Source organism: Falco naumanni, chromosome 5 (genome assembly GCF_017639655.2).
Source record: "Falco naumanni isolate bFalNau1 chromosome 5, bFalNau1.pat, whole genome shotgun sequence".
Taxonomy (NCBI): domain Eukaryota; kingdom Metazoa; phylum Chordata; class Aves; order Falconiformes; family Falconidae; genus Falco; species Falco naumanni.
In genome coordinates this window covers 90,522,311-90,544,602 of record NC_054058.1, presented here as the reverse complement: position 1 = coordinate 90,544,602, position 22,292 = coordinate 90,522,311, and the positions used below count along the sequence as shown (strand labels likewise).

Here is a 22,292-nt window from a genome sequence, read left to right as displayed (position 1 = left end):
ATGGAAGAAGCTGTTGTAAGGGCTTTTCAAGCTACTCAACTGTACTGTATCTGTGATGGAGTAACGTTGTCCAGAAAAAAAACCCCATGTTACTCGTAATATTAGAATTAATAAAGTTGTACGCACTGAGGAAAGTATTGATGGTTAGTGTATGATACATCTGAGCTGGAGAAAAGTACAAACGGTATTACTGTCTTGTAATTGCTCAGAGTCCTTCAGGGTCAAGACAGATCTTTCGGTTCTCAGAGTAAAGAGTAGTAGCATCAGAGTTAACCTCCAGAGAACCCTGATAAAGCAGATTGTGGCAACTCTACAGGTGTTGCCATTCCCAGATAAGTCTTTTGTTTCATGCAGCTGCCCTCAAATCAGTGATCTGGTGTGAAGACTGTTTATTAGTGTAGACTTTAACTTGATTGTTCTGCTGTCCACCAGGTTTTGATTCTTAAACATTTTTATAAGATTCAAAATAAAGATCTTACCTTGATTCAATGTTCTGAGAGATACTTAAGTGCTGAGCAAGCTGTGGCATCCATTTAGATGTTAGCATCTTCAGAACAATAGTGTTATTCACAGGAAGATTTTTTTGCTAAAGCTAATGAGGTCAATTATATGTAGGGGATGTAGTTTCTCATTCTGATCAGAGTTCAGCAAAGCTGCACCTGATCATCACTGTTACTGTTTCTGTACTAACCAGCTGTTGGATGGGAGTAGAAGTAGGCTGAAGAGTATATTTTGGATTAGTTTGGTGAGTCTTTTGGATTAACTGTTTAGGTAAGAAGCAGCTTATCTTATTCACCCGGACAAGATGAAGCTCATATTGATAGCTGTCAGGCATCTAATGAATTTAATTAAAATACATGCATTATTAACATTTCCAGCTGTGGTATTGAATGACTAGCAATTTTAAGATACTTGGAATGAGTAATGGTGTTGGCTTTTCAGTTGCTTTTGACATCAGCCCTTTTATAAACCTGCAGTTTTGCAGAATCATGACTACAGAGCCTGTGTGCTGGACATAGCTGAAAAGCAGCTGAATAATCTTTTCAGATGATGTGCTTTTTCTTCTGTTCAATCAGTGAAGATGCTGCTGCATACAGCAACTGCCTACTTTAGCTTCTGTGATGTTATTAGTGTGTTAGTTTTAATGGAAGCTAAATGAAAGCATGCAGGCCAAGGAACGTTGTTAAGCAGTCATATGGTCACAAAAAGCTCGGTGCATTCAGATCATCATCGTGAGACAAGATTGAACATAAAGCCAAGTTGCCATCCCTAGATAGAGACTGATTCAGATAGTGTTGGTCTGCAAGGAAGCAGTATTTTCATGAATAAGAGGTAATATTTTTGTTGGCTAGTAAGTGGAGGAAAATACTTGTTCCAACGATTTTCTAATCTCTAGAAGAATACCGGTGATCAGAATATAAGGATTTTGTTGCTAGTTTGAAGAATGTAATGTGGTTTAGTGATGAGAGAAGGGGATGAAAAAAGCTAGTGGTCTGTCTTGAGTATCTTTATAACGGTTGTGCTAGAAACTTGAGTGGTGGTCTTGACTGTCATGACGACTAAGCTTGGAAAGATTAGCTTGGAAAACAGGAAAGGAAGGCAATAGCTCATGCTTATTACTAAATACCTTTTTGGTATTTCTGTTCTCACTGTCCTATCCACTTACCTTCTTAGTTAACAAGACAATCTATTAAAAAAAAGTGACTGAATGGGATATGCATATTTGTTCATTCTCAGTTTCTATGGTGTCTTCCTTGAAAGAAGGAAGAAGTCAGGGAATAGTTTGCTTGACTATCTAGTTGTTATTACTAAAAATAAAAGCAAAACATTGTGTACTTTAAGAAATACCTGCATAAATGTTGAGTTTATGCTCAGAATCTAATAAGACATTTTCACAAAATGTTTACATGCTACATTGATGTAATCATCTGTCAATTTACAGATGTAGGAGTTTGAGGATTGTGGGGGTTCTGTTTACTGGACAAGAATTCAGTAATATCTTTATTGGATTACTTAATACTCTTTACTCAGATGACCAATAATATTTTGTTTAAGCATTCATTGCAATCAAAATACCAACTTTTGTCCAGAAAAGCACACATGTAAGCCTCCATATCTGGAAGTGACATACGTGTCTTAAAACATACTCACTAACAGGAAATCTTTGAATTACATGTTGGCAGTGTGTCAGTAAGCGTGTTCTTGTTGTTTATTGCAGCTTCGAGCAAGTAACTTGTTTTTTAATACTGTTGTTTAGATATTTTTGTCTTTCAGTATGCGTGATAGGTATTGGTACATTTATTCAATTTTTTTTTCAATTGTGAAGTGTTAAGCTAAAACTTTTTACTTTTTATAGGTATGCTTTGAGTAATTAATTTTATTAAAGCTAATAATATGATAAAGCTAAATCAAATTAGTCAATTATACAACTTTTATGCAACTATTTCAGTATCTTTGAAATCTGGGGGCTAAAGGCTCTAGTGGTTGCCTTGAGCGTGGATTATGTATTTCAGCAAAATGTGATAGCTGATGAATATCTGCAGAAAAGGATATCATTGTGCTCTTCTTAATGAACTATTTCATACAAAAAAAAAAAAATCAGTCCCATTGTTTAGAATAAAGGGATGCATGTAAATGAGGCTAGTGCTGAAATTGTATTTAAACAATGCTGACAGTTCTTCTATTGTGTCCATTAATTAATTTCCCGGCATCAAGGTTCTCGGGGAATGAACTGTAAAAATAATTAAAATGATACATGAGGTAAATAGTTTAGAAATTCAAAAGGTGAAATAGGGAATTAGTTTAGTAAATATTATTCATACTGCTTATTTGTGCTCATTTGCCTTTTAAAAGCAGGTTATTGAGGAAGTGTGATCTGGTTTTGATTCACGTGATCTGCTGAAGTTCTGCTCACAGTTGGAAAAGTTGCCATATTCCTTTTTAATCAATGGTGCACGTCCTTATTTCAAATCAGTAGTCTGCTTAAAGCAGGTTAATGTTTAAGTAAAAATGTTTTGCCTTACAGCAAAATTCTTCAGAACTAGATTAGTTGCAGCATATTTTTACTAATGATCTGAATTCAGTTTGTGCTTGGTAAGGTAAACCATATCTTTAAGCAGAATTTGGTGAATAAAAGCAGTTTTGATTCTGGTATTACACAGCTTTGCTTTTTTCCACCACATTTTTTGCCAACTAAGTGGTGTCAAGTCACTAGCTGAGGAGGCATTAAAAAGTTTAAGTTCAAGTTAAATCGGTGATTTCAGATAGAATAAATAGGGTCTTAATTAGAAGGAAACTTCAAAACAAACTTCTTTCCAGCTGGACAATCATGTCTGAATAACTGAAGCCCAACTTTAAGCCTAGTTTAAAACAAGTCATTGCAATAAATGTTCTGTCATTGAATGTAGATGAAACAAAGATATTTTTTTTTTGTATCCCAAATGTGCATGCCTTTGAAAATATTTTGTCTGAAGGTTTTCACTCCAATCTGCCATGTAACCTATAAAAAAAGAAATAGCCTTCAGTTTTTAGAAAGTGTTTTGTGCAACTTACCTGTGCTGGGGGCAGGAACTGGTCTGTCACTTCTGGTTTTATCCTCATCTTACTGCTCCTCAGCCTTCCCGTAACAACTCAGTCAGTACTTCCATAACTTCTGTCATGCAAGAGGGATTTTAAGTTAAAGTGGGGGACATCTGAGTAAATTAAAGATGCAAAATTAATTTTCTGGGAAATAGCTAGAGGGTTAGACTTTTCAAGCGTGCGGATGTTTTTGAAAAGACTTGATAGTGTCATCTCATATCCTCTTACAGCTTGTGTGATCTGACTGCCTATGCCTAAGCCTTTTTCTGAGGAAAATACTCAGGACTAAGGGGCGCAGGGAAGTGTATGCTTCAGTTTTATATTCATACAAGAAACAAAATACATTGTATGCTTGTGTTTCATGCTGTTACAGGAAGGACATAGTGATGTTCACTGTTAATTAGAGATTCTCTAAGTCATTACACTGCTCCATGGCTTGGTAAGATGATTAGGAGCTATATTAATGACTCTAACCAAAATACTTAGTTCTTTAATACATTAACTATGGTGAACGAAAGAAAATATAGCTGTAAGTAATCAACTACTTCCTAAAACTTCAGTAGTGTAAATTATCCCCTGTTATTTATGAGGACTTATAATGGTATGTGGCTGTTATTTGTTAGCACACTGAAACCAGCCTTTAGTAGTTCTGTTAGTTCTTGCTACTGGTTCTGCTGTTCTCATCACCAAACAAGTTAGGAGGTTTTGATCTCAAATAAGTACAAGGAAGAAAAACTTGTAGAAAATTTTTGGGTTTATTTTTTTTCTACTAGAGGAGCCACAAACATATTAGATTCAGGTTTTATATCTCACTCCTCACCATTCTGTTGGTTTTTGTTAGCTACAAATTGCAGTGAATCATTAGCATTGGTAGAATTCATGCTCACATTGCCAAGTCCCTGTTCTTGCCCTGTTCTGTGTAGCCATAACTAGTATGTGAAATAGAAGTTTTTTATCTTCTGCTTTGTAGAAATCCAAAGCAGCAGATTACGCAACATTTTCTCCAGTAAGTACAAGGAGCAACTAATGGTCACTCTTCAGTGCTGATAAGAGGCTTATTAACATGAGAAATTACAAAAACAAATCAATAAGCTTTCTGATGGTTTCACGATGCTTAATTCTGCCCTGTATAACTAAATTCTTTTCAAAGTGATGGTGGGAATAAGTGTTGCAAAGTTTAGTTGTTCTCCCTGGGTAGAGTTTAGTGTCACCTTGCATTTGTATTGAAGCCATTCTCCAAGAAAACTGCCTTACTCCACTTCTGCAAATGCCCAGTTCAGCCAGAAAGGACTATAAGGGAGTTGCATAAGAAGCCCCATTCCTTTAGTGAGATCTAGCAACATTCCTGTATGTGGAGGTAATAAACCACCACCCATCAGAAGAAAAATAATTATAAAAGAAAAACACATTTCAGTATTGGATGTTAAAGTATCTCATTGAGTGAATTGCACTTGACATCCTAGTCACAATGAACTTTTTTAAAAACTTAATGATTAATTCGTTGAATGAACTTAATGGAAAACATTAATATTTTTTTTTCCACCACAGTTTATTCTGGAAAAGCTAGGATAAAAAAAGTAAAATACACACTTGAAGTTAGTTATTTTTTATTCTATATAAGTTGAACGTATCAGCAAGTGAAGAAGTCAGTAATTGAAATTCTGTTTGCAAAATACAAGCTAATGTAGAAAGTTGAGATATGCTTTTTAAAAGTAAATGATTAATAGGAGACTGGATAAATCAAGTAAATAGTAATTATCAATAGCATTCATTTATATTTTATATTGATTAATTGTCTTGCTATAAATTTTGCAAGCCATATGAAGCATTCTAACAGGGCAAGACATTGATCCAAAAAAATGCCAGGAATGGTCTGTATTCCTTGTGATATAAACCTCTGCTGCAAAATCCCAGCCACAAGTCATCTTTGGGGAACTGTTGCCAAGTTGTTGACTAGAACAGAGAGGCCAACTACTAAATTATTACAAAAACCGATCTTTGCCTAGTTTTCAGCATAAAACTGTCAAATCTAATAGAACAATGTAAGATAAATAACTTTTTTGAACATGCCTAACAAAAATAGGAAATGTAAACACAGTTCTTGTAAAGTTGTGGGATTGTTTTAAATAGCTCTTCTACAAGGGACTTAAAGTGAGCACTGAGGGTTGAGATGATAATTTTTGCATGGTGTACTGGAAGTGCCAGATACTTCTAGTTTGCTGTTATGACCTGAAAATGTTAGTTTCCATCACAAATTTTAAAGTGCTATCAAATGTGTTTGTATCAGTTTTAATGCAAAGATCAAACCAACCCATATTTTTTTGTGTTAATTGTTGGATGTCTGCATTAGAAACAGCTACTTATAGGCCTTACCTATAAGAAAGGTTGTTTTTTGGTTTGGATTTTTTTTAAAGCATAAATTATCCAGCTTTGTTGCTATATTTATTTTCAGGTAAGATTCAGCTTAGACAAGTGCTGCTGGTCAGCTACTGGGTTTAGGATCATCCCCTTGGAAATAGTCATGGTGAAATAAAAATAATGGTAGAAGACAATCCGAAATGTGCAAACTCAATAAACATAAATGCTTTTAATAGGTATATTTATGTATAACTGTAAAATACTTTTAAACGTTTATCATGATGAAAATCTGATTTTTTTTAGCACCACAGAATAATCAAAATTTCATTATATAAATGGCTCTAAGAGTGAAAGTCAGGAGAAGGTTATGACCCTACACGTGTTAGTAGGCTGCAGTGTACAAAGAACATAGTTGCGATCCTCAAAGTATTCCAGTATCTTTCAGAATAACAAGATTTAGGTGACTTCGGTACCATGTTCTCTAAACTTAATCATAATATTCTTTCACCATGAGTAAATATAACATCTTAATAAAGTGTTGTCATGATTTTTATGGTGAGAAATCACCTCTTGCAGAGCTTTAAGAGCCAGTGAACATATGCGTTGGGTTGATGAAGCCTACTGAGATTGCTGAAAACAGTAAAGAAGGTTCTTCGTTAAAGTCTATTAAAGAAAAAACATGGATGTGGAATTAAAGGAATGCCCTTGTATGGATAAAACTGTCTGAAAGATGGAAAACTGATGGTAGGAAAAAGCAGACAGGTTTCAAAATTAAAGGAAATCACATTTTATACAAATTTTATACAATTTGTGACGAGGCTTTAGCTCTGTCTGCTGAAACGATTGGAAAAGGGATACAGGAGTGAGACAGTCAGGTTTGCTGACAACACCATGTTATTGAGAATAATGAAGGTGAGAGGCTGACAGCAAGGAGTTGCAGGACTTCATGTTGCTGTAAACAGCCAGGCAGTAAATATGGGCTTCAAGTCAGCTTTCTACATTCAAGCACAAGAAGAAAATATGAGCTCAGTAGCAGTCACGAAAGAAAAAGAAAACTCAAAGGCTGGGAATTACTGGGAAAGGAGAACAAAGTATCATTATGTAGCTATGAGAGTTATGTTCTTTCTGTGTCTTATATACTGTATGCAGCTCGGACCGTATTTCAACATCAGATAATTGCAGGAAAGGATGCTTAAGAAGGCTGAACACTGAGCAAAGATGGTGGGAACCGGTAGATGAGGAATGGTGGAATAGACAAACATTCTAGTCTACAAAAGAGAAAGGAAGATGAATGTACTGAAGAAAGTGAATAGGAAGTGATTGTTCATACTGTCTTTCAGTGTGATAACAGCTTTGAATGAAACTAGCAGGTGTTGGGTTTAAAATAGACATGCTATATAGCAAGCATTTGCATTTTGAAATTCTTTGCCACAGAACTTTGTGATTACCAAAACAGCTTACAGTTGCAAAAAGCTTTGGGCAGATAAGTAAAGACAAATCCATTAACAAGTATTAAATGGATATATTCTACAGCTTGTGTAAGGACATCTCTGAGCACTGAAAGTTAAAAGAATGTTCTGAGGAGGTACTGCTATATGCTTGCAGTCTTACACTCGTAGTCATCTGCTGTTGTATGTGCCTGGGGGCAGAATAGTTACCCTGATGGACCTCTCCGTGGTGTGCATGTGCTGTGTTTCTTCTCAGACTGGAACTCTTGAGTCTCAGTTTTGACAGTGAATTGAGTCTGTCCCTAGGATGGTGAAGGCTTCTGGCTGAGAGAAACTGCAGATTCTGAAGGATGAGCCAACACATTCCACTTTCCATGATGGTCCTGTGCTGGCTTCTTTCTCTTTTTCTGCCATAGATTGCTTGGATAATTTTGGAACAGTTACTTAAATCTCTTTACAGCTAAAGTATCTGCTCTTTGTAACGTCATAAACCCAGAGTTTCTTATAGTTGCTTTCTTCATCTGTAATCATAAAGTGTGTTGGAAGTCCTTGTGCCTCAGCCACTATTTGCTTGTGGAATGTGGTGGTTTAATACCTAACCCTGGCACAATTTCATAGCTTTAATCATTCCGAATACTTAAAAAATAATCATGATTTTTATTCTACCAACAAATATGATATAACATGAGATATTACACTCCCTAAATGCTGATGTATCCAGGGTATGGGAGGCAGGTTAGACTAATTGTTGACTAGACAATAATCAGTCTAGTCATACAACAAAATTTGCATTCTTTCAGCAATTGTCTAATTCAAGTAGTTTGGGGAGTGTGGTATAAAGAATGTCTTTCATTTCAGCTGCAGAAGAGATCCAGCATTTGCAGGGCAATGCGATATTTGTGATGTTAACAACATAAATGATTTTTATTGATAATGACAGATGGGTCTTAGATAATGTGCTCTGAGTCGTCTGTAATATGTTCAGAATAAGTCTTCTGGAAGGTTGTACATCTGTCTTGAGATCTTTTGCTAAAATATTTAAATCAAGGTCATTGTCTAGATTTGATTTTAAATAGCTTTTAGCCGGTAGTCTGCATTTCTGTACATTTAGAGATCAAACTGTTTGTATCTTCAAAAGATACACATGGAAAACTATAATAGGTAGCAGGTGTTAGAAAAGGCAATTATGCATTAGCTGTTTTACTCAATTTCTAAAACTGTCTAAAACTATCCATTGGAAATACTTTGTAGCCTAGACTTATCTCTGAAGCATGATGATTTTTTAAATCTATAGGGGGGTATGCATTTTTTCTTTAATGAATTGCATATTTAAACCTATTTGGTTTCATTTAAGAGCTGAAGAAAATTGTATTGGGAAAAAAAAAAAAAAAAAAAAGAAAAATCTCAAGGAAAAGTACAGGTTCTTAATACTTTGAGATACTTTTTCTGCAGCTCCTCAAAAACATTTTCAGTTTCCAGTATTGCAGTTCTGAGGTTTTTTTGCTTTGAAAAAAATTTTTTAAGCCACTTATCTTGACATTCTGGCTATAGAAGAGTTTTCTTTATTATGTGATACTAGAATGAATTCTCAGGCTTAAAGTCGGAATCTTAGGTTATTGTCAGAAAAAAAAATACTCTGATGATCTAATTTGACTGCCTTTGTAATATTGTTTTCTGAGTCCATGTAAGAGAAAAGAAAATAAACAATTTTGTGAACAGCTACTGCAAGTTGACTTGGATAGTTAAAATGCTGCTTTCAGACAGATTTCTGTGATACTGCCCCCTTCTCTGCTGTGCTTTTGAAGAACTTACATAATGTTGGAAGAGTGAGAAGAAAGTGTATATTAATACCAAACCAGGTTCCTTTCAACTCCCTCATTCTTGCTCATGTCACATAATTAAAGAAATGTAAACCTTTATTATATTCAGGTAGAATAAAAAATAATCCAATACATAAAAGATCATGATTAATAGTTATTATTGTAAATGAAATTTTCCTGCCTACAGTCTATTCAGTTTTCCCCCTTCTTTATGTGCAAAAATAGTCTGCCTCTTTCTTAATCTACCCTCAGCAGTATTTCTGTACTTTATCTGCTCAGCAGTCTCAGTCCAGCTTTATGTGCCTCCATCCCATAGCAGTAATGTGTTTGGTGTTTTTTTATTTCCCTGCTTTCCTGTTTGATTGCAAATGCTCAGGCTGGTGCCATGCTCTTCAGTTACCCGTTCTTTGAAGCAGATCTAAACACAGATCGTAATTCACCGGGTAATGGTGAACCAAGCTGGTTCTTACTATGCCAGAAAGTTTTCACCAGTGATAGTACATACTTGAGTGGGCTTCTGGAAAACGCGTTGATGTTTTCTTGTACAGAATGTTCACTGAGTCTTAAACACAATCAGTTTTCATTCCACATTACTACCCTTTTTCCCTTCCAAATTTGAAGAAAGGTGGTCATTTTTGTGTGATAATGTTGTGTATACCAAAATAACAGAAACTTTTCGTGTATGATTACAAAGCTACTGCTTGAAAGGACATTTTTAAAATTCATGTTAAAAGTGAGAAATTGGTTGCAGTTCAGTGCTGAGAAAAAACAGACCACAAGTACTGTTTCTATACTTAATTTAAAAAAAAAAATAAAATACTTTTTTCTCATTTTAGAGATGAAAATGTTATAAAAGATTTTAAAAGGCTGAATATAAAAAAAAATACTGCAAGTTCTGTAAACTTAATTTACAGAAAGTAGTAAGAGGGTTGTTTTCTATAGAATTGGATTTCTGCATTTTTTTAGAATTGTGTTTGATTATTTAAATAGTGCCGCAATAGTTTCTGGTATGATAGTGATACCAGCACTTCGCTTACAAGTATGTCTTCTTGGTGTATGATTTTATGCTTTTATATATGTTAACTCTCTATCCCAAGAGAAATGTAAACGCTAAAGTAGATGATGTGGATTTTTCGGGAGGGTGGTAGTAGGTACATGATTCTGTAAAGCTAATGTTTTTAAGTGGACTTCACTTTGATTTTTCTGATTAAGACAAACTCTAGAGACAAGTTGAATTAAAATTACCATATGCTTTGTCTGTCCTGAGATTTTACCATGTTACTCAGGTAACGTTACTCAAGTAGAGTGTTTTCCTAAAGTAGGAGAAATATCATAGGATTTTATAATCAGAATCTTCCTTTTTTGGTTCCAGAATTAACTAACTACTGTTTTCAGCCACTACTACACTTTTTTATTTAAAACTTCCCTGTGAATAACTGGCATTGATTTGGTGGACAGGATGGTCTGTGGTTTCTGTAGCTGCTAACATGGTGTAGTGCACTGTGTGCTTCTGTCAGTCCAGGGTAAAGGAGAACAAAGACTAGGAGAAGGAGAATATTTTTACTTCAGTTGTGACGGTGGAGGTCAGTAACGGTACTTTATTGCACTGTTAAAAATGTTATGTGGAAATACTGTGCTCTTCGAGGTTAAATAGCAATAAAATAGATATTTTATCATGCTATGTTTTACATAAGAAGCTATTTTAGTTCTTTATTTAGTATCTTTACTTTAGCAGAACACTGTAGTTTCTAAAGAGTAAACTGCAGTTTAAAATGACCAATAGAGAATATAAAAAAACCTTATACTTTTAAAGCACTACAGTTGGATCTTATAAATTATTTAGATATGGGCATTTAAGTATCCCTACATTGCTCAAATTATGTAGCTTAATTTTATAATTATTATTTTTAAATGTTATTTTAATGAGATTTTACATAGCATTAGTTCACCATCATCACATTGATAATTAAATATCATCTTTTTTTTTCAGTTCTCAGTGGTATAGCAAATAAAATCTAAGATTAATTTGGTAATATGAGAAAACTTAGAAGTCTTTTACAAGAAGGATCACAATTTTTTCTAAACTCTTACATATACTTATAAAAACTGTAATTTCTAGGGGGAGTTTTATAAAGTGACTAAATCTACTTACTTGAACTAGGACAGAAAGCTGCAGATTGTAGAATCATGGAATGGTTTGGGTTGGAAGGGAAGTCAAAGATCATCTAGTTCCAACCCCCCCGCCATGGGCAGGGACACCTGCCACCAGACCAGGCTGCTCCAAGCCCCATCCAGCCTGGCCTGGAACACTGCCAGGGATGGGGCAGCCACAGCTGCTCTGGGCAGCCTGTGCCAGGGGCTCACCACCCTCACAGGAAAGAATTTCTTCCTTTTATCTCCTCTAAAGGCTCTTTCAGTTTAAAGCTGTTGCCCATTGTCCTATCACTACATGCCCTTGCAAAAAGCCCCTCTCCAGCTTTCCTGTAGGCGTGAGGCCTCCCCAGAGCCTTCTCTTCTCCAGGCTGAACAACCCCAACTCTCTCAGCCTTTCTCCATAGGAATGGTGCTCCAGCTCTCTGATCATCTTTATGGCCCTCCTCTGGACTCGCTCCAACAAGTCCATGACTTTTTTATGCTGGGACCCCAGAACCGGATGCAGTACTTGAGATGGAGTGTCACGAGAGCAGAGCAGAGGGGGAGAATCGCCTCCCTCAACCCGATGGTCACGCTCCTTTTGATGCAGCCCAGGGTACGGCTGGCTTTCTGGGCTGTGAGCGCACACTGCGGGGTCGTGTTGAGTTTCTCATCAACCAACACCCCCAAGTCTTTCTCCTTAGGGCTGCTCTCAATCCATTCTCCACCCAGCCTGCATTTGTGCTTGGGATTGTCCCAACTGACACTGAGGACCTTGCACTTGGCCTTGTTGAACTTCATGAGGTTTCACAGGCCCACCTCTCAAGATCCCTCTGGATGGCATCCCTTCCTTCCAGCTGTGTCAACTGTGCCACACCGTGTGGTGTCCTTAGCAAAATTGCTGAGGGTATACTCGGTCCCCAGTGTCCATGTTGCCAACAAAGATGTTGAACAGCACCAGCCCCAGTAGGAGGAAAGCCACTTGTCACTGGTCTCCTCTTGGAGATCGAGGCATAGAGTTGCTCTGGTCGCAGCGCCCCCTAGGGGCTGCCCTTGGTGTGAGTGGCGATGGCCACTGTTGCCCCCGGCCCTGCCGACGCCTCCGTGCTGCTCTCCTGCGGGTCTTGGTGCTGCCCGGGGGCTTCCCTGGCTCAGGAACCCCCTGTGCACCGTGATCCCCCACCATACTGCACAACGTGCCTGCTCCACAGCTGATTGTCTTGGCAATCGGAATACAAATCTGAGTTGTAAATGTTTTGCGTTACAGTGAGTAGATTTTTCTGCTTTAATAAAAACCTCTAATTCGGTTACATACAGACCAGGTTTATTTTTAAAATGCGTAATGATTTCCTACAGCAGAACTTATAAAGAAAAAGCTACTAGCAGTAGTACAGTTTGCCCTTAGTAACGGAGATGAAGCATATGTTCACGCCAGAATGTTGAGCTAGGCAGTGCAGTATTTCATGCCAGATATAACCTGATAGATAACATCAGGGACTAAAACCACATCTGTAAAGAAGGAATTTAAATATGAGAAATGGATGAATACCTCCCCGTAATTCCCGTTACAGATAATAGCTGTGAATAGTTCTGGCATAGATGAAATGCAAACGTGCTTCTGATAGGAAGAGAGAGATGTAGCTGACATTTGTAGTTAGCAGTGAATGCCATAAGACTACACTTGGGGTATATGGTGCTCAGAAGTATTGTTTGTGTACTGAAAGGATGATCTATTTTTATTTTTTCTAGTCTGAACCAGAGGGGTTTTCTCACTTCCACTTGTACGTCTGTGCTGCCTTCCTTGTCAGGTGGAGGAAAGAGATCCTGGAAGAGAAAGATTTTCAAGTAAGTAAAAGGGATATTTTCCAAGCACAGGGTGGTATTTATTAAATTTGGCTTCCTAGTGTTACTTGGAGATAAATTTATGACAAAATAGTAGCAGCTGCAGCAAGACTGACGGTGTCTGACTGTTTGTTAGAGTTGCTCCAAAACTGTTAGACTAAGCAGTAGGAGATGTATTTTCCTTTTCTACTCTGGAAAAGAAATACTGTTTTAACTGAGACAGACTTTGAGAAGATGATTTCTGGAGTTACTGCTGCAAGTAGAGCCTTGGTATTTCAGAAAAAGATTTTATGACAAGGTAACTGGATTTTCTTTTTAAATCTGAAATGCATCACTGGAGTTATTTATTTATAATTTCTTATCTGTATAATATAACAGCATACAGTTAACGAGGTGACTTCATTCTTTCAGAAAAGCTAGGCAAGCAGCCCTTTAAAATAAAGGAGCCTTTTTTCAGTAGGAAATAAAAAGACTGTAAAAGTATTTACTTCGGGTCCCTACATTTCAAAACCTTAGATTTTTGCAGCAAAGAACGTTACCAGGGAGTTGTTTGAAATGAGATTTGAATATGGCAAATAGGGAAACCATTTGCATACCCCTGTAGCGGTTCAGTTATGTTTGTGAACTGGTGACAGTTCACTTCCATAGAAATCCTTTATATTGAATTTTACCCTGTGATACACGTGCAATGCCTGGAAGGCCTTGAAGTCCTGTTTACAGGCTGGCGGTAAACAAGCCACGCTGCAGAGCCCCCCCCATGGCCTGCCCTGGGGAAACGGCCCGTTACCAGCATATTTTCTCTCCATCTGACTGAACTCTGTCGCCCTGTACAAATGAACCATTGTGTAAATTTGTGTATCGCTTCAATCTATTTTATCTTTCTTCATAAAATGATTTATTCAGAGCACTTTAACATTGCCTATGTTTGCAATAAATAAATGCCTAAGGGCGCAACATAACAACATCAATTTATGCTACCTGCTGATGCTGTCAGATTTTCTCAATTTATGATATTTTGTCAAAAACAACTTTAATGTTGGCAGCCATGCCTCTCAACTACAATTGTTCACTGTTAATCCTTCCTATTAAATTTTTCCTGTTGAGTTCCTGCACCGAAGTTCATAATTTTCCCCTCTGTACCGACTCTATTACAACTATGCTTAAAGTAAATAATAATCCCAAGGTACAGTACTATGAAGATTTGCTTTGTTCTCCTTACATATGTTCAGGTTTGTTTGCTTATTTAATAATCAAGGTATTTCTTTATGGATTAATTTCTTTATGGGTTATGTAAGCTAGACTACAAAGTACATAAATCAGGAACACACTGGAACACATTCATCACGCTGCTTTAGCTTGCTTACAGCATAGAAATGCAATTATAATTTTGAGGATCTGTAGACTTGTGCTAGTTTTATCACTATCATATGTTATCACTTAAAGCTTTGGCCTTCTTTATTGTGTACATGACCTTTTAAAATGACTAAACGAATGTGCTATCAATTCTCCAAATGATAGTTCTCTCCCACAGGCAAGAACGAAATCTGTTATTCTTCTGCTTTGTTAATAATAGCTGTAGACCAGTGCCTAGTCTTCAAAGTAGTAGCTCAAGAAATAGACATTTAAAGTAGTCTGGAAGATTGGGGAGCTCAGGATGTGCTATTGGAGTACTCTGATTGCTCTGAATTCACATTATTGAGAAGTCATAGCTATATAGTACCTTTTGTACTTAAATTTTTCATTCTGCAAACTGTATCAAGAATCATCAAAACATGCATCCAGTCATTTCTCTTTCACATGGTAGGGGTTGTATTTGTTTTTCTGCAGATGATTGAGATAAGGGAAGTCTCTCCTAATTCTCAGTCAGAGGGCCTGGTTCTTTAGTTCCAGCTGTGAAAACCCATGCTGCTCTTTTACATGTCTGTTTTACCTCTTTCAGTAGAATTAAAATCCTCACAGGAATTTTAAGGCAGAATAATTTCCCCAGAACACCAGGTGTGGTGATATGCCAGATGAGGCACTGAGCAGGTTTTGAATCACAGACCAGTTTTAAAAGACTTGGTTATGCAATACTTTTTGCTTATTATTTGATCAAGTATATTATCAGTAATGTTACAGTCAAGACGATGATAGAAAATACTCTTTGCTCTGGAGATGCTTGTTTCCATCCTCTTAACTATGTCTTGCTGCAACCTAAGCAATCAGCAAAAGTATGATGTTTATTTTTCCTCACATCAATTGATGAGTTAATTGACTTATATGCCAAATGTTCAGCCCTCTATGATAATAGTTCCTTCTTACAGAGAGCACACGTGTGTGTGCTTCTTGTTTTAGGGTGGCTTTTTGTGTATTGTTGTCTAGCAGAGAAAGACATTCTGCAATGAAAGGAGTTAGGCTGGCTGGACTAATACTGTGGAGTGATACAACCTGAAAACTATCTGGTCTTTGGTTTACATCTGTAGAACTAAATGTTATGGTATCAGTGGAAACAAGTTTTGATAAAGGAAGTAGAGGAAGAAATAGATGTTCCAACTCAGACCTCCAAATGTTCAAATAATCATATGTGTATATTATAGGTATACATGTACATTAATAGCTTATATATAAACTTGTAACACAAGCATATAAAACTGATGTTAATCCTGTATTTTTCATGTTTGAAACAACGTAGGAAAGTTTTTTTCACTGTAAGATGATAATCAAGTCATGACAGAAGTTGTCTTCATTTTAATCTGTTTGAACAAGTTATTGTTCTCATTGCTGTCTGTTTGGTCTAGCGTAAGATATCAGTGTAGGCTTCCTCTGAAACATGAGATTTGCAGATTAATGTAAGTTTTAGCAACAGACAAGTGAGGAGAAAGGTGATACTTTATATGTAAATCTAGAACAATTTACAACATTGTCTGCAGAAGTTTTCCCATCTTTCTGCCATAGAAAAACTTGGACCTTTTGACCTTCCACATGTCACTTCTTCATTCTGTGTCCTCATAAACTGTTGCTGTCTGACTACTATAAAATACAGTACACTGGAGAATGAAGTACAGCTATTTCAAACTGCAGTGTCCCAAGAGAAAACGTTTATTTAGGAGGGAAATGTCAAATGGTTTTGTTTGGCTAGGTGTTTATAGTTGCTTACATTTTGTCCTGCTTAATAGAGGTATCAGTAACCTTTCTAGTCAGGTTTAATCCTGTTTGGAAATTTACTATTTAATGCAATGAGCTATGTGATGCAATACTATATAGTAAGAACAAAATTTGCTACATGCAGTTTTCAAAATTTCCTAGGGTCACTTTTTATAACTGAAATTATACCGGTATGTGTTCAGGTAGACATTTTAAATATTTCATGCCTATGTATAATACAAAGACTAATATTAATGAAAAGAATGATAGAGTTTTAGTTATAATTAGAGCTATTTACTCTCTTACGGTTCTCACTTCTACAGAGGGTCTGCTTTAACCTATGTAGGATGCTCCACATACCGAGGTACAGAAAGCTGGTTTGGGTAGCTCTGTAGCTCTATTCGTACCTCACATGTGGGGGAACACAGAACACAGTGGGCAGGCAGGAAACAGAAGATGTTTTAATCCTGGCTCAAGTTTTCCTTTGTAACCAATGTGTTTTATAGGACCAAATGGGTCGTTCTTGGCTTGTGATTTTTCTGTTGATGGTATAAGTGTTCTTTGTTAATTCACTGGTTCCATACTAGTGTCGGATTAAAAAATTAAAAAAAAGCAGGAAATTTAATATAGCTATAAACACAGTGGGTTTTTTAATGTCATAAAGTATGATTTGAGATGTGAATGCCAAATGTGAAATTTAATTTCTACTATCTAAGCTTAAGTGATTAAAGATGCAAGTAATGAAGACCTTCCTATTCATCAGTATGTGTTACTTTGACATAGTGTAATCCATTTTCATCACTACAGCAATAAGTCCAGAATTCTTCTGAATTCTTGAGAGTTGTGAATGCTGTTAAGTGATAAAACATTCATTTTGCATGATTTTGAGCATATTTAGAATTAAAACATTAATAGAAAATATGGCTGAGTTTAATGGTGTCATGTACAAGGTATCTGAAAGATTTGTAAGGAAACAGGACTTCAGGGACTAGATTCAGCTGTCAAACTGAATATAGGCTAATAGTAATGTTGGACTGACACTGGTTTAACTGTTAAATATTGGAGATTTAGTCCAAATTTTCATTTTAAGTAAGTTATCATTTTGTTGGCGTGGCTGAGCTACAAAAATATATTCAATATGTTGTGGTAAGGAATGTGTCTTGCAGATTTTTTCTTCTTCATGATTCTAAGATACAGGCTTTTCTGTCTGTCTAACAGACATTTTCACCCATGCTGTCATCAGCTCACATCTTTATTACTGTGATGTCCTTTTCTTTGGCTTTGACAAATGCATTTTTGCTTCATTTATATTCACCCAGACTGCAAAGAAGCTGTAAAGATCATTTTTCAATCCATCACTTTTTCTTGCTTTGCATCTCCTTTAGCGCCCTTTCCTTTATAGCGCCAAGGAAAACTCAGATGCTTTCTCTTTCACAGCCTTTAATGGACTAATCCCAACACCTTAGTGTCATCTCATATTCCGTGTTGAGATGCTGACTGCCAGTTTATCAGCCTGTGATGACAGCCTCATCACGTACTTGAGCTTGCAAGAAAGTGTCTGTACTATCTCCTAGGTTGACCGTCTTACTTAAATAGGGCACCTAATGCAGATATTCAGTTACTTTCCTCTGAATCCTTATGTAAGTTCTGTTTTTTCTGCACAACCCAGAATAGATTTGACAGGTAGGCTTGAGTCTGTTGATGGCACTTTACAATCACATTGACTAGTTTTGCGTTGCTTCTTTTTATTTTTCTGTGAATTTGTTGTCTCTCGGTTTATACTTGAGCCATAAAATCTTCATGGTAGTGACTGTCCTTTATTCTGATTTATATAACCTTTAAAATAATGATGATTTAATCATTTTTTTACATAAATACTAGGGAGTAAGCCTTATTGACCTCATGACCAGAATGAGTATGTTCACACTTGTCTGTCCTATTAAGATTTAGATAAATGCTTTTCATTTTTTTTCACGTTTACTTATGGTGCAGTATTACAAGCTAATGATAGTTCAGATGCTAATGTGAACCACCACCTTCCGCCATCACATGATCAATACAATTTTAGGGAAATTAAGGTCATTGTAACCACATATGTAAATGTTCGTGCCTTATGAAGTTGTTGTCAGGTTTCTTTTTGCTGTAATACTTAGGTTTTGTATACATTAGTTTTAAGATGGAGGCCTGTTTCAGAGGATAGTGAAACATTTCACAGGGCCTGCATTTTAAGGAAAGTCAGGTAGAGGGTGACTTTGAAGTGCATCTTTAGCTTGGTGGTGGAGTGAGCGCTGTCAGAACCTTTAGTTTCTTTTGCCTTTCCTTCCCTTTTCAATGGTTACTTATTTGGAATTAGTGTAAGGTTAGAAGGTTTGCTACTATCTGCTCTTCTTCCTAAATCTCAGCTCACTTGGATACTTTGCCCCCTTCTTTCACATGAAAGCGGAGGAGGCTGTCATGGCTTAGCCCTGGCTGGTGACAAAGCCCCACGCAGCCGCTCGCTCGCTCGCCCTGCAGTGGGGTGGGGGAGAGCATGGGACAAGTAGAAGTGAGAAAACTTGTGAGTTGAGATAAAGACAATTTAACATGTAAAGCTAAAGCCGTGCAGGCAAGCAAAGCAAAACAAGGAATTCATTGACTACTTCCCATGGGCAGGCAGGTGTTCAGCCATCCCCAGGACAGCAGGGCTCCATCATGCGTAACGGTAACTTGGGAAAACAAATGCCATAACGCTGAATGTCCCTCCCCTTCCTCCTTTCTTCAGCTTATACGCTCAGCATGACACCATATGGTATGGAATATTCCTTTGGCCAGTCCGGGTCAGCTGTCCTGGCTGTGTCCCCTCCCAATGTTCCATGCCCCTCCAGCTTTGTCTCCTTATTTCATTCTTGCACTTGTCTGCCAGTTTTCTTCAGTACAGTATTACAGCCTTGGATACAATCACAAAGGAGTCTGTAGCTTGTATTTATCAGCATTTGGACTATTACATTTATTATGGGCATATTTTTTATTTCACTTTTCACATGAACTAACATTTTTGTTAAAGTGGATTCTTGTGCATGAGCTAAAATAACTTGAAAGAGAAGATTTTAAAGAAACAAATCAGATTCCATACACCTGTCAGTGTATATTTGCTACAGCTACTCAGTTAAATAATAAAACTTTGCACCCTAAAAGTGGAATAAGTAGAAAGTTACAGAGGTGACTGAATAAACAAGATGCTTGGAAGACAAATTAAATTCATATTGCTGTCTGCATAAGTAACAGGTTTTAGTTTAAAAAGTTTAATGTTAATACCCTTCATAGTGATTATCTGCTATAGGAACAAGTCATATATCAGAAACATAATTTTATACCACCTGTTTATGCTCAACTACAGTAATACAGGTTTCCTTAATCTTTTGTGGTCTTGTTCCTCGTCTATGATGTGAATTTTTAAATAGTTACTTTTTCTGCATTAAAGTACAGGAGTTGTCACTTCTTATGATATGAGGCGTAACTAATAAATATATTTTAATTTAGCTTCTTGGTGTGTACTGTGCTAGAAATTTAGTTCCTGTTGCTACTGCAGTAAAAATAAATGCTTCTTCATTAAAAAAAAAAAAAAAAAAAAGTAATGTTTCTGAACAGATTAGTTTTCTGAACAGGGGAGTGTTTACCCCTCTTTTCTGTAACCTCTATGATTAGATAGTTTTGTGGGTCTGGATCCTGTGCCCTCACTCATCCGTGTGCAGAAGCTAACAGGGTCTTTTCTGTGAATGTACCAAAACCAGTAAAGAGTGAAGGACTGTGAACATGGAAATCTTTCTAACTTTAAAGAGCCTGACTACTAACATTGCTGTGATTTTATTCCCTGCTGTGAGCACTTTTGGAAGACATTCAATATATTGTCACATGTTGCAAGAAACTGTAAGCTTTGCTGTTTTAGACTTTGAACATCATAGCTAGCAATCTAAAGAGGTTGCTCCTTAATCTCTGAGTACGAGTAGTAGATGACTGGGAGTTAGCACTGTTAAATTATTTATATTCAGAAGAGCCAACTTACAGTAAAGTTACTGACATTATTTTTGAATGCAGATTGCTTAATCAACAGAGAATGAGGTGACTGGTAAAACTTGTATCTAAATGCAGTCTTATGGGGGAAAAAAACATTGTGTGTCCATTGGTCCCGACTTCAGTTACTACAGTCTCAATTTAACTGCTCTGTTAGCAAACCTACTCAATTTGATGAAAAGCTTCTGCATCTTTTGATTATCATGAGTATCTTTACTTGATCTCCACATGTAAGTATACTGTAGATTAAACACAGAGACATTTTATCATATATTCTTAGAAATACAAGTTTTGTCCTACAGAAATTATTATTGCAAAATTTCAATATGAAAATATAAGAGAGACTGTACGTCATCCTTCTTTTAACTTTGGGACAGTAGTGGTACTTGCCTTGTATCAGGAGGAGGAGTTGCCCTCTGTCTAGAAAGTTACTGGAAGATGCTGACCAGTTTGTATAGTACACTAAAAATGGTTTAAGAAGCATGAAAAAGGAAATAAAACTCCTGACACTACCCTTTCCTTACCTCTGAAGCTTCAGTGTGGCTTTCTGTGATCATTTCCTTCTGATGAGACTGTAGGCCTATTTTTCCTATTTTATACATTGGTTGTCCTGAAAAATTTGGCTTGACATGTACAAAGCTGAGAATAAAAACCATTAAAAAAAACCCCAACCATACAAAAAAAACCCACTTCTGATTTATATTGTATTCAGATAGCCATGTGCATATTTTTATACCTAAATTCACCCCCCCTTTTTTTTTTCTTGAGTTTATTGGCCAAGAGTTCATAAAAATAATAATAATAATAACAATACATTACTCATGTCTGGCTTTTTTAAAAAAGTAGTATTTAACTTACCTCCAGTAATACACATAAGTTTTAGGTTCTCTATCTGAATTTGAAACTTCTACATCTGTTTGTGTTGCCCTCTTTCAAGCCTAACACTTCCTCCCAGAAGCTGTAGGTATTCCTCAAAATATTTTGATCAGTTGTACCTAGTAAAATTGCAAGTTATAGTATGATGATACCGAATTGTTAGTAGCTTGAGCATATATATTTGCTGCTGAAACTCGGAAATTCCTCTGTGCTATGAACTGATCTGATCTTGTCAGATAAATCACAGGGGTCAGTGAAAACTAAGCCATGCTCTCTCCAAAGCAATCGAGCAAAATCCTTGTGTAGCAGATCTAGCTGCTTATGGAAGGAGGTAAATACCTAATTACTGCGGCCATGGCTTACCTTGGAAGATCTGCCTAGTTTTTAACAGACCCATCTTCTAGTCTAGAGAATATAATTTAAATTAAAAATAATTTAAACTGAAGTAGGATTACCAAAACAGAAAGAAATTTTCAAAATCCCTGCTGAAGGAGACTAGCTCTACAGGACCAGCGTACTATATCTGTAGGACCTCTCTTCTTGGAAATGCAGCATGAAATAGTAGAAGGGTGAAACCTTGGTGGTAAGAAACAGGACAACAGTCTTCAGGTTTTGGTATTGGTAAAAGCAGAAGAAATATATTTATTGTTTTAATCTTACAAATACTTTTAACTGTACTTTTTGAGTGCTGAGATTTAATAACTTTAATTTCATTTTTACCATGACTTGTTTTAGGTGTAATTTCAAGGCACATGCATTTATCAAATCATTTACTACTCAGGAGTTTGACAAATCTGAAAATCATATGCATGCATTCATTCTTTGGGCCAGAGTTACTTGTCTATGAGAGAGTCCCAAGTGTTCCCCCTTTGTGTGCAGCTCTATTTTTTTATTATTATTATTTGAGTTTAAGGAATTTAGTATTACAGCTTTGAATCCAAGATGGTTTTGGTGGAAAACACATCCATGTGGGAGTCATAGGAAGATGATTTTTAAATGTACCAACAATATGATGCCTAATTTCTATTTCTGAACCTAATAATTTTAACTCTTGTTTAATAAT

The 22,292-nt window shown here is 36.4% G+C and overlaps 1 protein-coding gene across 2 annotated transcripts in view; it reads left to right on the top strand.

The window, feature by feature from the left end:
- The window catches only part of TBC1D22A (TBC1 domain family member 22A), a 178,618-nt gene that overhangs the window by 133,431 nt on the left and 22,895 nt on the right, over nt 1-22,292 (top strand). For both annotated transcript variants that reach the window (XM_040594075.1, XM_040594076.1), the window contains one exon: nt 13,088-13,183. In XM_040594075.1, coding sequence (XP_040450009.1) covers nt 13,088-13,183 — 96 coding nt within the window. The remainder of the gene's footprint in view (nt 1-13,087; nt 13,184-22,292) is intronic.